Source organism: Scomber japonicus, chromosome 2 (assembly GCF_027409825.1).
Source record: "Scomber japonicus isolate fScoJap1 chromosome 2, fScoJap1.pri, whole genome shotgun sequence".
In the NCBI taxonomy this organism is placed as follows: Eukaryota; Metazoa; Chordata; class Actinopteri; order Scombriformes; family Scombridae; genus Scomber; species Scomber japonicus.
In genome coordinates this window covers 12,883,063-12,898,083 of record NC_070579.1, presented here as the reverse complement: position 1 = coordinate 12,898,083, position 15,021 = coordinate 12,883,063, and the positions used below count along the sequence as shown (strand labels likewise).

General features: G+C 37.3%; 3 protein-coding genes across 4 annotated transcripts in view; all 3 read left to right on the top strand.

Moving 5' to 3' along the window:
- The window catches only part of foxk1 (forkhead box K1), a 230,364-nt gene that overhangs the window by 157,423 nt on the left and 57,920 nt on the right, over positions 1-15,021 (top strand). The window lies entirely within an intron of this gene.
- gpank1 (G patch domain and ankyrin repeats 1) lies at positions 947-3,666 on the top strand. The gene is made up of 4 exons (XM_053337536.1): positions 947-1,536; positions 2,082-2,223; positions 2,307-2,382; positions 2,961-3,666. The coding sequence occupies exons 1-4, from the start codon at positions 1,075-1,077 to the stop codon at positions 3,400-3,402; spliced, it is 1,122 nt and encodes a 373-aa protein (XP_053193511.1). The 5' UTR covers positions 947-1,074; the 3' UTR covers positions 3,403-3,666.
- LOC128377489 (cytochrome P450 3A40-like) lies at positions 7,939-13,652 on the top strand. 2 transcript variants are annotated; one of them, XM_053337450.1, is made up of 13 exons: positions 7,941-8,092; positions 8,220-8,313; positions 8,876-8,928; positions 9,103-9,202; positions 9,296-9,409; positions 9,856-9,944; positions 10,047-10,195; positions 10,345-10,472; positions 10,634-10,709; positions 10,824-10,984; positions 11,517-11,743; positions 12,866-13,028; positions 13,341-13,652. In XM_053337450.1, exons 1-13 carry the CDS (start codon positions 8,022-8,024, stop codon positions 13,428-13,430), a joined length of 1,515 nt encoding a protein of 504 aa, XP_053193425.1. In that variant the 5' UTR covers positions 7,941-8,021; the 3' UTR covers positions 13,431-13,652. The 2 variants fall into 2 exon arrangements, with proteins under 2 accessions (XP_053193419.1, XP_053193425.1); XM_053337444.1 differs by having other exon boundaries at positions 7,939-8,092; positions 9,103-9,409.

The following is a 15,021-nucleotide window of genomic DNA, read 5'->3' as shown; positions in this document are numbered from 1 at the left end:
TTTTGGTGGGCTTAATGAGCACATTTACATATTTTTTACATAAAAACTTTGTTTCCAGGGCTGTTACTTTTAATTGAGTATTTTTTTAAACTGTGGTGTCGCTAATTTTACATGAAATTAAAGTTTAAAAAAGATTTGAATACTATAGATATTGGGGCGCTGAGCTGTGACCTCCAGGCCGACAGGGGGCAGTAAGTGACTCATGTTCACTGTGGTGTGTTTACATTGTTTACATTGGAGCTTAGCATGGAGTAGCTTCACATCACTAAAATGTGTCCTTAAGTCTCATTTCTGGCTCATATTTACCTCTTCATCTGGGTATCGTTTTGAAATATTACAGGTAATGACTTTAATATTACCGGATTTAACTAACTAGTACATTATCCTGTCCAGCTTAAAGTAACAACGGTCGGTGAGTCTGTAAGCTAATGCTAACATAACCAACTATTGTCTTATTTAAGCAGATTAATTGACACAGAATATTTACGTTAGCTAAAATATAAGGAAGTAATTGTGCTTTTCTAAACTAGCCAGACAGGTAATGACTCGTCTTTACTCGACTGTGATATAAAGTGACATTTTGTGGCACGTAAAATGCAACAAATGTTACAAGATATAGTATATTTTAACTCTATTATTAAAATATTATATTAGTCATTAGTCTTATGTCGCTAAATAGTTTACACAAGCCTTTATGGGAAGTAAACAGTTAGATAAAAAATGCCCCTGACCTTCAGCTGAACATCATTTTAGAGTTTCTGACATAAAATAAGTTTTCATTATTGATTAATCGATTAGTTATTTGGCGAAGGAAAAGGTGAAAAACCTCTATCACTGAAGTCAAGGTTGTTTTCTTTCTAATAAAAGACTTTCAGTTTATAGTAGATAGAAAACAAAACAAAAAACAGAAAATATTCACATTTTAGAAGCTGGAACCAGAGAAAAAATAAGACACAAAACAATCATTTATCAAAATAGGTAACGATTAATTCAATTAGATAGTTGGTAAATAATTGATTAATTGAGTGATTGTTGTAGCTCTTTTTTTCTTAAATTACTGTGGGTCTTTTAGCCATGCAGTCATCCATAATGACTACTTTAGGCTTTACTCCTGCCAGAGAGCAGGATGTTTTCAAGGCTGAAGCAGGAGAGCAGTCCAGCTCTCAAACAAGCAGGGTAATCAGCGGGGAGGAGGCCAGAAAGTTTTATGAAAATCTAATAAAAGATGATAGAGGAGCAGATGTAGATGGTAACACACATGATGGGAGACAGCAGCAGAGTAGATCGAGGAACAGAGAGTCCAGTAGAAGAGCGAGGAGGAGGAGAGTCAGAGCTTCGGAGATGCAGCAGCTTCAAACTGACACTGTGGTGGAAAGAAGAGTTGGTGATGGAAGCAGAGAAACGACAGCAGGAGAAACGAGTAACTCGGAAAGAAATATGGAGCTCTGCGGGCTCAGGTTTCTGCGCTGTGCCCATGAGGGGGACCTCTCCAGCCTCAAAGAGCTGCTTTCAAAGGGGGTCGACATCAACTTCCAGGTATATCACTTTCCATTGCAGAGTAATTTCATTCAGAGTGACTTCCAGGGAAAAATTTGTATTGATGTGATTTTGATTTGATCATTTGATTTGATGTGGGAAAGAGAAAAAAGAAAAAACCAAAAAAAGGAAAGCAAAATTATCAACCACATCCGAAAAGGAGTGGGAAGAAGTGAACACTTATTAAATACCACCCATTCTCCATAAATCAATTATTATTTCCTAATTGATACCATCATACAAAATACACATTTCTTAATATATATAATATGTAATGGCACTATATACATCTATATTTACTGTAATCAATAAATAAATCATTGCTATTTTTGTCTATCAAAATAACTGAATGTATGTGTATATATATATATATATATATATATATATATATATATATATATGTGTGTGTGTGTATATATATATATGTGTCTCTATATATATATATAGAGAGAGAGAGACACATACATATATACATAGACATACTACACATACTTATATACATACAAACACAATTTTTTTTTATGTGCTTGTGTTTTCTCTTCCAGGACACTTATTTTTGGACAGCTGTGATGTGTGCAAGCTGGTCAGGACAAAGAGCTGCTGTGAGGCTGCTGCTGCAACATGGAGCAGCCTGGGTGGGAGTGGTCGACACACAGGGCAGGGATGCCAAAGATTTGGCAGTGGAAGGTATAACTATTCAACTCTGATTAATATTAATGTGTTCATGTGTGCAGTGAACCAAACCTAATGTGGGTGTTTTTCCCTCTCAGCGGGACACAGTGGAGTGTTGGAGGAGTTGGAGAGCCACGGGAGACGTCCACAGACAGAGAGACAAACTGAGAGCAGGTTAGTACACTTGCATTTGTACACAGTTAAATCCCAAATCCAGGGTCCTCGTTGATCCATAAAAGTGTCTTAAATTTAGTTTTTGATATTCAAGTTCTAACAATGTCTTAAAATGTTAAGGCATTAAGTTTGATTTGTGTGTAATTATATTTGTTCAGTTTATGTTATTGATCATTATTATCATTATTTTCTAATTATTTTACATATACAACAAATCAACTTATTAATTAAAGTAAAAAATGATCAATATATAATGAAACTAATTATAAGTTGCAGTCCTTTATAAGAGGTCCATTTCAACCCACTACAACAGTAAAATCCTGTTTTTGCATTATATGTTTCAGAAATGGTATTTTTTCCTTAATAGTTGTAAATGAAACACATTTTTGTGTTAAGTAAAGTAAGTGGGAATCAAAATGCAGTGTTGAGGTGCTGTCTAATGTTTGAATTATCAATATTTACTTATGGTTGATCTGTGGGTAATACTCCAATCACAAGTGCCTTTTTACCAAATATGAACAAGTTCCTTTATTATTTCCTCTCTCACTTTATTTGTCTGTCTTCGTGTTTGTCCGCAGTGACCCCCAGCGTCAGTGGTGTGACGTGTGTTGTAGCGAGTACAGCGGCAGCCCTTCATTGCACCTTTCCTCCACTCTGCATCAGTTCAGTCTGCGACGCCCACCGCCGACCCCGTACTACTGTCTCCCGCCCTCCTCCAACAGCTACAAGATGATGGTTCGTTGTGGTTGGAGGCCAGGGACAGGGCTGGGGCCAGAGGGAGAGGGGCCTCAACAACCTGTGGCGACTGTGCTGAAGAGAGACCAGAAAGGCCTCGGGTTTGGACAGCTGAAAAGAGCCAAAGTCACTCACTTCCAAGCTCAGGATCGTGATGCAGTCAAACCACCATCCAAGGTGAAAGAGGAGCAGGGAGGAAAAGGGAAGAGGAAGGAAGGAATAAAGAGAAAAGAGCAAAATGATAAGAACTGGGAAAGAGATTTCCGTAACTCTTTTTACCTTTGATACCTGCTCTAGGACACAGAGAATCTATTAAGACAATATTATGTTCCTGTTTTGTATTTAAAGTTATTTTCCCATGAGGCATAACATGAATACCATGACTCTTCTACCTCAACACTGGCTGTCCATTTATGCAGCGTCACACTGCCGACAGGTTATGCAATGACTAAATCTGACAATGATTAATTAGATCTTTGATTGATCCCGATTGTGTTTACTCTGTGTGAGCAAACATACAGTGTGTTTACTCTTGACCCACTAAGACTGTTTCAGAGGGTTTTATTTGTATTAATTAAAGAATACATCAGCCTTAAACGATCAAACAAATATCATTGTTCATGACCAAGCAAACATGATTTTTATGTTACATGTTTTAAATGCTATGCTGATATTATTCATATTGTAATAAAACATAAAAGTAAAAAATTACAGAGACATTTATTTTTGAGTCTTAACTGCAGTAATGGTGTTGAAGTTTTTTTTGTTTTTGTTTTTTGGTAATTATGTTTATTAGCGACCAGCATAACAATGGAAGATGTTTTTTCTCTCTATTAAGTAACTATGTACATCACCATATGGTAAAATACAGTGCTACTTGAAAGTTTGTGAACACAGTTTTCTCTATTTCTGCATAAATGACCTAATACATGAACACAAAATACAGTAAGTGTATTCATGTATTTATTTATTAAGGAAAATGACTACATCTTCTATCTTTCCTGCTTGTGTGAGGCAAAAGTATGTGAACCCTTGCCTCCACTAACTGGTGTGATTCCTTTCACAGAAATAACTTCAACAAAATATTTCAGGTAACTGCTTCGGGTCTTCCTACAGTATTTCTGTAGGATTAAGGTCAGGACTTTGACTCAGCCATACCAAAACGATAACTTTCTTTTGCTCTGACCATCCTTTGGTAGAACAACTTGTGTGTTTGTTGTCTTTTTTCATTACAGACTTCGTGTGGAGCATCAGGTCATGGACAGATACCTTGATATTTTCCTGTAGTATTTGCTAGTACATCTCAGAGCTCAAACCTCCATCAATAATTGGAAGCCATCCTGGTCCAGAAGCAGCAAAGCAGACCCGAACCGTGATACTGGTTCTCCTGATGGTGGACTCATAAACATTGACTGTAGCCACTGCAAGTAAGTCCTCCAGTTTCCTAGATGTTAGCCTAGGTCTCTGTGGCCTCCTGGACTATTACACGCCTGCTCTTGGTGTGATCTTTGTTCTACCACTTCTGGGGAGGGTAACAATGGTGTTGGATCTCTCCCCTTTCTACACAATCTTACCCTTTCCTCTTCTAAGGTCCTCAGAAATCTCTTTTGAGTCATGACACACTTCCACGAACCTGTGTTGTGAAGCTCAGACTTTTATAGTGAAGACCAAGATATCTCTTTCTTCTTTAAATAAACCAGGGCCTGCCAGACTCACACTTGATTGCCAGCCCATTGATTGAAACCCATTAATATGGGACCAGACCGTAAAGATTCAAGATTCCTATTACTGTCATTGAAATTTCATTACACCAAGTGAGGGACAGATCTCTAAGCAATAAATAAGTGAAAAGATAAAAATGCAACCACCTCAGCCAGACAAACTAGTCATGACTGTAAATATGTGGAGGCTGAAAGAAAGTAAAAGGAAGTGGCAACAGTCAGTTTAGTTGTGGTATTAAAGTTTGTCCTTCACACGCCCTCATTCTCAAATGTATAATAATGATATACAACTTAATAAATCCACAGTGAACTCTCCCCTTGAAGCAGCTCTAGGTAGCTTCTCACCTAGTTCAACACACCTGCACACATGTGACTGGTGAGTCATGTTTGTGTGATACTATATCAGCATGTACTCTCATGCACTGGCTTCCTTTGACCCACTAAAACTGTTAACTCTGGCTTCAGTCTTTACTTGTGTTGAAAGTGCTGGACCCTGTTTTACTAGTTACCTGTCTGAGTTTTATTTCAAGATGGTAACAGAATTAATATAAAAAACCTTCAACCCCCCTGTGACATCCAGTTGGTGTCAGATCCTTCAACAGGTCCCTGTTTTCAGTCCAGGCTGAAGATGAAAAGTGATAACATTAGATAATCTTTACCTAGAGAGCAAGCATGTCTTTATATAATATTCCCCCGAAATCGCCAGCTGTTAATCAATCCTCTCATTCTCACTGGCCACAATAAAATGTACAATTATTCAAGTCTGTCAAAAAACAACAGTCAGGTGCCCATGAAGAGACCCCTTCATAATGCCCTATTAATGTAAGTGATGGGAAACAAAAGCCATAACCCTCCTACTGTACAAAAATGTATTTAAAAGTTTATCATATTAATAATAATAAAGTAAAATAATTAGTTAAAATAAAGAGAGCAAAGATATGTGCTTTATTTTATTATCACAGACAAATGAAACCTCATATTATATTCAGAAAGATTTTTAAATACATTTTTTCCTCAAAACGACGACTGTACCACTTACATTGTAAGCGCATTAGTAGAGGATCTTGGTGAGTACGAATAGGAGGGATAACAAGAAAAACCAGTTTGATTTCATTCACTGGGCACCTGACTGTTGTTTGTTGCTTGCACTCTGTTACATCATACTGGAGTATTTTTCTGGTCATTAAGCCTTCAACCCCCCTGTGACATCCAGTTGGTGTCAGATCCTTCAGGTCCAAGGTCCAGGCTGAAGATGAAAAGTGATAAAATTAGATTATCTTTACTTAAAGAGCAAGCATGTCTTTATATAATATTATAAATCGCCAGCTGTAATCAATCCTCTCATTCTCACTGGCCATGAAGAGACCACTTCATAATGCACTGTCAATGTAAGTGATGGGAAACAAAAGCCACAACACTCCTAAGGCCTGATTTACTAAGACCCCAAATAGTGGGTACTGAATTGCGTGCACAGTGCAATAGATTGCGCGTTTCGTTTGCGTGCGTTTTGCGGGTGATCTACTAAGAATAACTGCGTAAATGAAAACAGGTGCAACAGGGTGGAGACAGCAGTATGTAAATGAGGGTTTTGCGTGTCTGAATGGAGAGTCTGGACGAGCAGAAAGCTGCAAAGCGCAAAAATGAAATGTGATCAGGTTCTAGTGGAAGAGGTTAACAAATATATTGAGTTATAACAAAAACAAATATTACCAGAAAAACCGACATATGGGAGATTATTTGTGACAAAGTCAATGCTGTTAGTAAAACCAAAAATATTCCACTTCAAAATTATAACACAGGTGGAAAAACTCCGTCCTGTACGTATGCTGTCATTGTGCCTCCGTCTCCTCCTCTCTACAGTAACGGTTAATACCTGCCCTTCAAAAGGTATTATTTATAGACGCAGTTACAATGCGCGTGCTAAATAACATATTTGCATTTTCTCCACCCTATATTTTGCACACTGGGGTTAAAACGCCCCAGATTACATATTCATTATGGCAAACGTACTAAATGGACAGCACGTATTATCTTACATAGTTAAAAGACGTAAACCTCAGTGCGCTGCGTTAGTAGATCAGCTTGCACATTTTTTGATGTCATGTTTGCACACGTTTTTACACACACAGACCTTTAGTACATCAGGCCCCTACTGTACAAATGAAAAATGAAAGCTCATATTATATTCAGATAAACTTTTAAATACATTTTTTCCTCAAAACGACGACTGTACCACTTACATTGTAAGCATTAGGGGATCTTCTGAGTACGAATAGGAGGGATAACAACCTGACTGTTGTTTGTCAAGACAGACTTATAATTAAAGCAAGAAAACACAAAAGGAAAATGAGCAATTCCCACTTGATTTATCTATTATGTGCTTTTTTTGTTTTGTTACCAATATAGACAATATGAATAAATAAAGCAATTCATTGGTTGATTGATTGTTTGATTTGCTTCTCCATGAATAAAATGAAATGAAACACCTTTAAAGGTAATGCAATGCCACCAAAGTGTGAACACAATATACACCTAAGTCTTTCAGAGGTTAACTAAATATTTAATGTTAGCATTAGGTGTTGCACTGCGTTACATCATACTGGAGTGTTTTTTCTGGTCATTAAGCATGTGGGCTTGTTGCTTCTTTGTTTTATCTTTTTTATTGTACAGCTTTTACCTTCTTTCTTATTCCTTGTTTCAAAGTAATTCGCTCTGTAACTTCACAGCTAAAACAATCCTGGGGTTGATTAGGGACAAGGCTTAAACTGTGCATGCGCAGAGTGAATCAGATGATTTATAACTTGTTCCTGGTTGTGGATATTGATAGTGTTACAACCATCCCCGGTCTCCACAATACCTTTACTGAATCAAGTGAGTACTACAGCATTAATAGGTTCAAAGTGGTCCAAAGGTAAAGATAAGGAAAATAAACAGCTACGTGGTCATAAATTTACAGCATCACATGATGTAGTGATAGTTAATCTCCTCATTTTTAATATGCTTGGTCTCTAATCAGTTATTCACCTGATGCTGCCTGCTGCCATTGGATCAAACCTCATGCACTTAATTTAGTCGCGGCAACAGGTGTGTCCAGCAGGAGATAAAAGCCTTCAAACATTATTTGGGGTATCACAGAAACTTTTGTCGCCGTCGTTAGACAGAAGAAAGAGAAAACGTGCAGAGATGGGCTACTTTCCATATTTCTCAGCCGAAACGTGGACCATTCTGGTGTCCCTCATCACACTGATCTTGGTGTGAGTAGCCTATTTAAGAACATGTCCAAGTATTTGTACTGCCTTTGTTTAACTGTGTACTTGATAAAAACATATTTTCTCTTCTCTTCTCTTCTCTTCTCTTCTCTTTTTTTATTGTTTTACACAGGTATGCCTACTGGCCATATGGAGTATTTAAGAAATTAGGCATCCCTGGTCCCAAACCAGTCCCCTTTTTCGGTACTATGTTGGCCTACAGAAAGGTTGGTAAATATAACTTTTTTGGAAATAAGAAAGGTCTTACAATTGAACAGGAAATAGGTGTATTCTCAATAGGGCATATATTGGAATAATAGGACTCAAATGTAAACCAGCAGCTAGTGTTTTCTTCTGAAAAGTTGAGGCATTATAATAAGCTGAACTAGTAATGGAAATAAACTTTGCAACATTAAAAAAACATAATTATTAACCACTTAATAATTACAGCTGCTGTGGGGTTTAGCACTATACATATAATTTGTAAGTGGTGATCAAAGCATTTAACAATTACATTTGAAGAACTCAGCATTAGTGTGTCCTTTCAGACAGTCGGGGTAATCCACAGACCTTGTATTTTTTTTTACATTATAATGTATGAGATTAAAAGTACCTCATTATTCCCGTTTGACAATCAAATTCCCATTTTACCAATAGCAGTTAAAATTGGCAGTGGTTTAGGGATATAAATATGGGGACGGGGGCATGCAACAAATACCAAATATCACCAAATGAAGTTGACTGTGCATTTAAATAAAGTTAATAATCTGTATTTACTCTCAAACCTAGGGATTCACTAACTTTGATCAGGACTGCTTCAATAAATTTGGAAAAACATGGGGGTAAGTATACTTGTTGCATATATGTATATATTATGAGCATTCACATCTTATCTGTCTACTTGTAGTTTATGGATATCTCTGTACAGTATTGTATGTACCAGCTTTATTGTAGCTTTGCATTTGAAGTCTGGTGTGTTCAATTTTCTTTTCATATTTCTTTTCTATTCTTATTAGCATTTTTGATGGTCGTCAGCCTGTGCTGTGTGTAACAGATCCTGCCATGATCAAAACCGTTCTGATAAAGGAGTGTTACTCTTTCTTCACCAACCGCAGAGTATGCATACACACTATTCTATACAACTCAGTCTTATTCAGTCACTCATTATGGTCGCTGTTTTTATGCAGATGTTTTATAATTCCCCTACAGAATACCCGCCTGAACGGGCCTCTGTACGATGCTGTGTCCATCGCTGAGGATGATCATTGGAAGAGGATTCGCAGTATCCTTTCTCCCTCTTTCACCTCTGGAAGACTGAAGGAGGTACGGCCCATCCTTTGCCTTTTGTTATATATTGAGTAGTATTTTTAAGCAACTCTGTGCTGTAATCTGAAATAAATTAAATTAGATGTAATCTACAGTACATACAGAACACACAAAACAGCAGGAAGTCTCTACTAGTCTACACATGTATTTATTTCATTATTACTTATTATTATTATTATTATTATTATTTTATTATTGTATGTTATTATGTAACTAATTAGTCACTTACTATGGCCACAATTGACATGGGATGTGGGGAGGGATAGTGAGATTTTTGCTGGGGATTTCTTTCGCTTTAATGGAGACATAAAGTTGATATACGACTCTGCACTGTCTGCAAAAACTGAATTAAAAAAATTTGGGGGAAAAAAGAAAGTGTAATTACATCAATATTTTATTGATCATGTGCATAACTGCATTTCCTGCCCCTGTCTGTGCCTCAGATGTTTGACATAATGAAGCACCACTCTGCTAACCTGGTCAGCAACATGAAAAAGAAAGCTGACAAAGATGAATCATTGGACTTGAAGGAGTAAGAGCTTTTTTTCAAATTATTTGAAAAACAAAAAATACACAACATAAAAGGAAAAATGATATTTCTGGTGTGTGCATTTACAGTATTTGTGCTGTTTAGGTTCTTTGGTCCCTACAGTATGGATGTAGTAGCCAGCACTGCCTTCAGTGTAGACATAGACTCACTCAACAACCCCGCAGACCCCTTTGTCACTAACATCAAGAAGTTGCTGAAGTTTAACTTGCTGAACCCCCTCATCCTCATTGTTGGTACAGCATTCTTTTTATTCTTTAAAAGCAATAGTTTATGATCTTGTCCTCCATCTGCATGTTAATCCTAAAATACTGGATGTACAGTTGACACAGTGGATGTGTTTCCAGTGTCCTTGGTAATTATGTTGCTTTCTGTTCAACTCCAGCCTTCTTCCCCTTCATGGGTCCTGTACTTGAGAAGATGGGATTTTCTTTTTTCCCATCGTCTGTCACAGACTTCTTCTACGCTGCACTGCAGAAGATTAAATCTAATCGAGAAAACAGCAAGCAAAAGGTGTGTGTGTGTGTGTGTGTGTGTGTGTGTGTGTGTGTGTGTGTGTGTGTGTGTGTGTGTGTGTGTGTGTGTGTGTGTGTGTGTGTGTGTGTGTGTGTGTGTGTGTGTGTGTGTGTTTTCAAAGTGGAATCCAAACTATTCTTTTGCATATCTACTTTCAGAGTCGGGTGGATTTCCTTCAGCTGATGATTGACTCCCAGAAAAACAATGACTCCAGTGGCGGAGCACAGGATAAAGGTGACATGCATGTGTACAAGCACATATCAACACAAACACACACACACACACACACACACACATGAAAACACAACTTAAGCTGTTCTAAATCATGCCTCCTCCTTGCTTTCCCAGGTTTAAATGATCACGAAATCCTTTCTCAAGCTATGATTTTCCTCTTTGCTGGGTATGAAACAAGCAGCAGTTCTCTCACTTTCTTGGCCTACAATCTGGCTAGAAACCCCCATATCATGAAACGGCTGCAGGAGGAGGTAGACTCCACCTTCCCAAACAAGGTATGTTGGAAGTTAGGAGAAGACAAAATTTCAGGTAGCAAGAAGGTCAAAATTTAAGCTGCCTGTTTTTTGGGCACTTGGGCGAAGATGAACTCCACAGCAAGCTGAGAAACACATGGACCTGACATATTATCATCTTCTGAAGTTGTTGGGGTCAATATGTTGTCAAATAATTTATGTATTAATTAGGGGTACCAATATTAGCACACCCATTCTTGAGAAATGTATCTGGGCTAAACCTGTACCAACTCCTCACTAACATTATCTGTCTTACTAATCAGTGTTGGACTGTTTCACTGGCTTAATGGCTTCATACCACTAAAAGTATCCTCTTTAAAATCACAAAAAGTCATAGAATTAATTGTAAAAAAAATACTGCAACTCAAATTCCTCTGTATGTAGGATATTGTATTATAAGACCAAGTGACAAACCTACAAAGAATTATCACCTTTGTCTAATATGATGGAGTGGTCTTCTCCTGAGTGACATGTGTGACTATGTGCGTGTGTGTGTGTGTGTGTGTGTGTGTAGGCTCCTGTCCAGTACCAGGAACTGATGCAGATGGAGTACCTCGACAACGTCATTAACGAGTCTCTGCGTTTGTACCCCATTGTGGCACGTGTGGAGCGCGTTGCCAAGGCATCTGTGGAGATAAATGGCATTGTGATTCCAAAAGATATGGTTGTCATGGTACCCACATGGCCCCTGCACCAGGATCCTGACGTGTGGCCCGAACCAGAGGAGTTCAAACCAGAGAGGTAAAGGATGGGCAGGGTTGGGGAATCACTAGTTACTCGTATTGACATTATGTAATTTAATCACAAAATAAATGTAATTGTAATCTGTTATAGTTACTGAGAAAAAATGTGTCATTAAATTAGTTAAAATGTTGACTATTACAAAGGAGGTTAGATCTGAAGTCAAACCTTTAAGATTTTGCTTTGATTAAGTAATAAAGTAAGAAATATTTACATTACATTACATTTTTAAATAAAGTAACTAGTAACCTATTTCATATCCAAAGTAACCTTTCCAACCCTGAGGATGGGTTTATATGTTAAAATCCAAACTCCACTGAAAAGCATGTTTTATAGTTCAATGTACGAGCTTCACTGTGCAGAATGACGTATATGCAGTCAGTGTTTGACACTAGAAGGCTGTTTTGACATTCATCTGCTGAAAGTGGAAAGTGTCTTTGTGCACATGGAAAATCAGATTTTAAGAGGTGGGTCTACAGGTATATTTGTGACAACACAAGTAGTTTGGAGCCAATCATGGTCCAATATCATGGTCCAACTTGAAGCCTTCAGTGCACAAACACTGAAAATGGACTTTACAGTGAAGTAGGAGACTTCTTGTGTCCAGCTATTGAAATTTGCATATTTGCATATTCACTGATTTTGGAATTTTTTTAAATGAGGTTTTTAAGGATTCTTTTGTTTCTTTTTCTGGAGCACTGTGATCCCCATATTGTGTTTTTCCACTGCATGCTTACCTGCAGCTGGTATTTGAGTTGATAAATCCCTCTACAGGAAACACCTTTTTTCTCTTACAAACTTGCCTGGGGAAGATCATGTATATCGAAACGTTGCCTTGAAGAGAGAAAAAGAGTTAAACTATTTATTTGAAGCCCTTTGGAGGACAGTGTGCAGATCTTTCTCCTTTTGTTTTTTGCATTTTTAAGGATTTTACAAATAATTTCACTTTTTGTGGAAAAACCATACCAGACACAAGTTGTTATTTAAAGTAGAGCATTTTATATAAATCTTGAAACAAGTCTGGAGGGGATTTTTAAAGTTTGTCAGTAAATGACAAGAGCTCCCTCAGACAGCGCATTTTTGTCATTTGTGTTATGAATATATGAATATATGTACCTTCAGGTTCAGTAAGGAAAACAAGCAGACTATTGACCCGTACACGTACATGCCTTTTGGAGCGGGGCCAAGGAACTGCATTGGGATGCGATTTGCTCTTGTGATGATGAAACTAGCAGTGGTGGAGATCCTGCAGAGGTTCAGCTTCCGTATGTGTAAGGAGACAGAGGTGAGGCCACAGATGTTCATCTTTACACTGCTTGTTATTGCTTTTTTATTGGTGTATGAGCAAACTGGTGAAAATGTTATTCATTGCTGGTGTGATAGTGACACCGAGGGTTATATAATGTCATTAGATTTCTGTTTGTCAATCTAAAGATCAACAGCCATTAACTGACAATAAATAACACTCAATAAGCTTTCCGTTCTGTGTGAGAGAGCTCTACACTCTTTGATAGCATGTTGATTGCAGATTTGAAATAAAAGGGCTCAATTTAGTGCATTATTGACTTTGTTCATGTTACATGTAATTTCCCGCCAGGTGCCCTTGGAAATGGATGCCCAGGGCCTGCTGGCGCCAAAACGACCCATCAAATTGATGCTGGAGGCACGTTCTGAGCAGTCAAACTAAATAACCAACAAGATAAAGGATTATAATTTCAGTTGTATTCTACACAGACATATAATCTATAAAACTATTTGAACATTATTACTGTTTCATTATGCTATCACTTGTCTGTACCTCTGTGTATTTAGTATTTCTGTTCTTATTTCTCTTTTAATTTTTTTACCAAAACTAAACCAAGTGTCAAACACATAATCTCTCTTGCTTTTGTCAACAATAAAGCACTTTATAACTTTTTTTCTTCTGGAGTGCTAATTTGTCCATCCAGGAAAATGTTGTTACACTTATTTAGTTATGCAATCACTGTCAAACCAACATGTGATTTGTAGGTGCTGCAAATGACTTAAATACAGCTGCAGGAGTATGTCAGATATTTTGCAAAGAGTTTTTAAATGTATGAATGACAGGGGAACATATTTAAGTAATCCAACATTGTCTACATGTCAGTCTGAGGTATTATTAGGTGGAAAAATAATGGAATAATGGAACCTCCTACTATATTACCACACAGGAAAATCAGTATTTCTCTGATATTCACCAAAGGTAGTAGGCTGCATTGTATTTTGCCGTTTTCTCCTCCAGCTTCCTCCCTCTACCCAAAGAGAAAGAGGAGCAGGGAGGAAAAGGGAAGAGGAAGGAAGGAACAAGGAGAAAAGAGCAAAGAGATAAGAACTGGGAAAGAGATTTCCGTAACTCTTTTTACCTTTAACACCTGCTCTAGGACACAGAGAATCTATTAAGACATTATGTTCCTGTTTTGTATTTAAAGCAGCGAAGGTGTTTGCGAAGCTGCAGGGAATTATTTTCCAATGAAGCAAAACTCTACCTCAAAGCTGACAGTATCCATTTATGCAGCGTCACACTGCCGACAGGTTATGCAATGAGTAAATCTGACAATGATTAATTAAATCTTTGATTGATCCCGATTGTGTTTACTCTGTTCGAGCAAACATACAGTGTGTTTACTCTTGACCCACTAAGACTGTTTCAGAGGGTTTTATTTATATTTAATAATGAATACATCAGCCTTAAACGATCAAACAAACATCATTGTTCATGACCAAGCAAACATGATTTTTATATGTTATGTTGTATGTTTTATATTCGATGTTGATATCATTCATATTGTAAGAAAATATAAAGGATTACTGATACATTTATTTGTGAGTCTTACAGGAAAACAGTAATTCTCCTTAACAACTGTAGTAATGCTGTTAAAGCTTTGTTTTGTTTTGTTGGTAATTATTTTTATTAGTGCCCAGCATAACAATCTAAACTTTTTTTTTCATCCCACCCTTCACATCAGGTGTCCTACCCATAACCCAAGCTGTGTGTATAAAGATTAAATCAAGTTAAAGTAACAATGTGCATCACCATGTGGTAACATATACATTGAGTTTCTATAAAACAGTTTGAATACAGTTGAGTTTACAGGAGGAGAGAAACAGTGACGAAAACAAAGAAATAGAAATAAAACAGCAACAGAGTTAACATTGATATGGCCCAGACCGTACCCACCGCAGCCAGACCTGACTATAAAAATGTGGGGGATGGAAAGAAGATAAAAGGAAGTGGCAACAGTCAGTTTAGTTGTGGT

What these genes read in the sequence shown, in the direction of transcription:
- gpank1 (XM_053337536.1), top strand. Translation starts at nt 1,075, where the DNA reads ATGCAGTCATCCATAATGACTACTTTAGGCTTTACTCCTGCCAGAGAG. An exon ending in GGGTCGACATCAACTTCCAG is followed by an intron (nt 1,537 to 2,081) that starts GTATATCACTTT and finishes TTTCTCTTCCAG; the next exon opens with GACACTTATTTTTGGACAGC. An exon ending in CAAAGATTTGGCAGTGGAAG is followed by an intron (nt 2,224 to 2,306) that starts GTATAACTATTC and finishes TTTCCCTCTCAG; the next exon opens with CGGGACACAGTGGAGTGTTG.
- LOC128377489 (XM_053337444.1), top strand. Translation starts at nt 8,022, where the DNA reads ATGGGCTACTTTCCATATTTCTCAGCCGAAACGTGGACCATTCTGGTG. An exon ending in GAGAAAACAGCAAGCAAAAG is followed by an intron (nt 10,473 to 10,633) that starts GTGTGTGTGTGT and finishes ATCTACTTTCAG; the next exon opens with AGTCGGGTGGATTTCCTTCA. An exon ending in ACTCCACCTTCCCAAACAAG is followed by an intron (nt 10,985 to 11,516) that starts GTATGTTGGAAG and finishes GTGTGTGTGTAG; the next exon opens with GCTCCTGTCCAGTACCAGGA.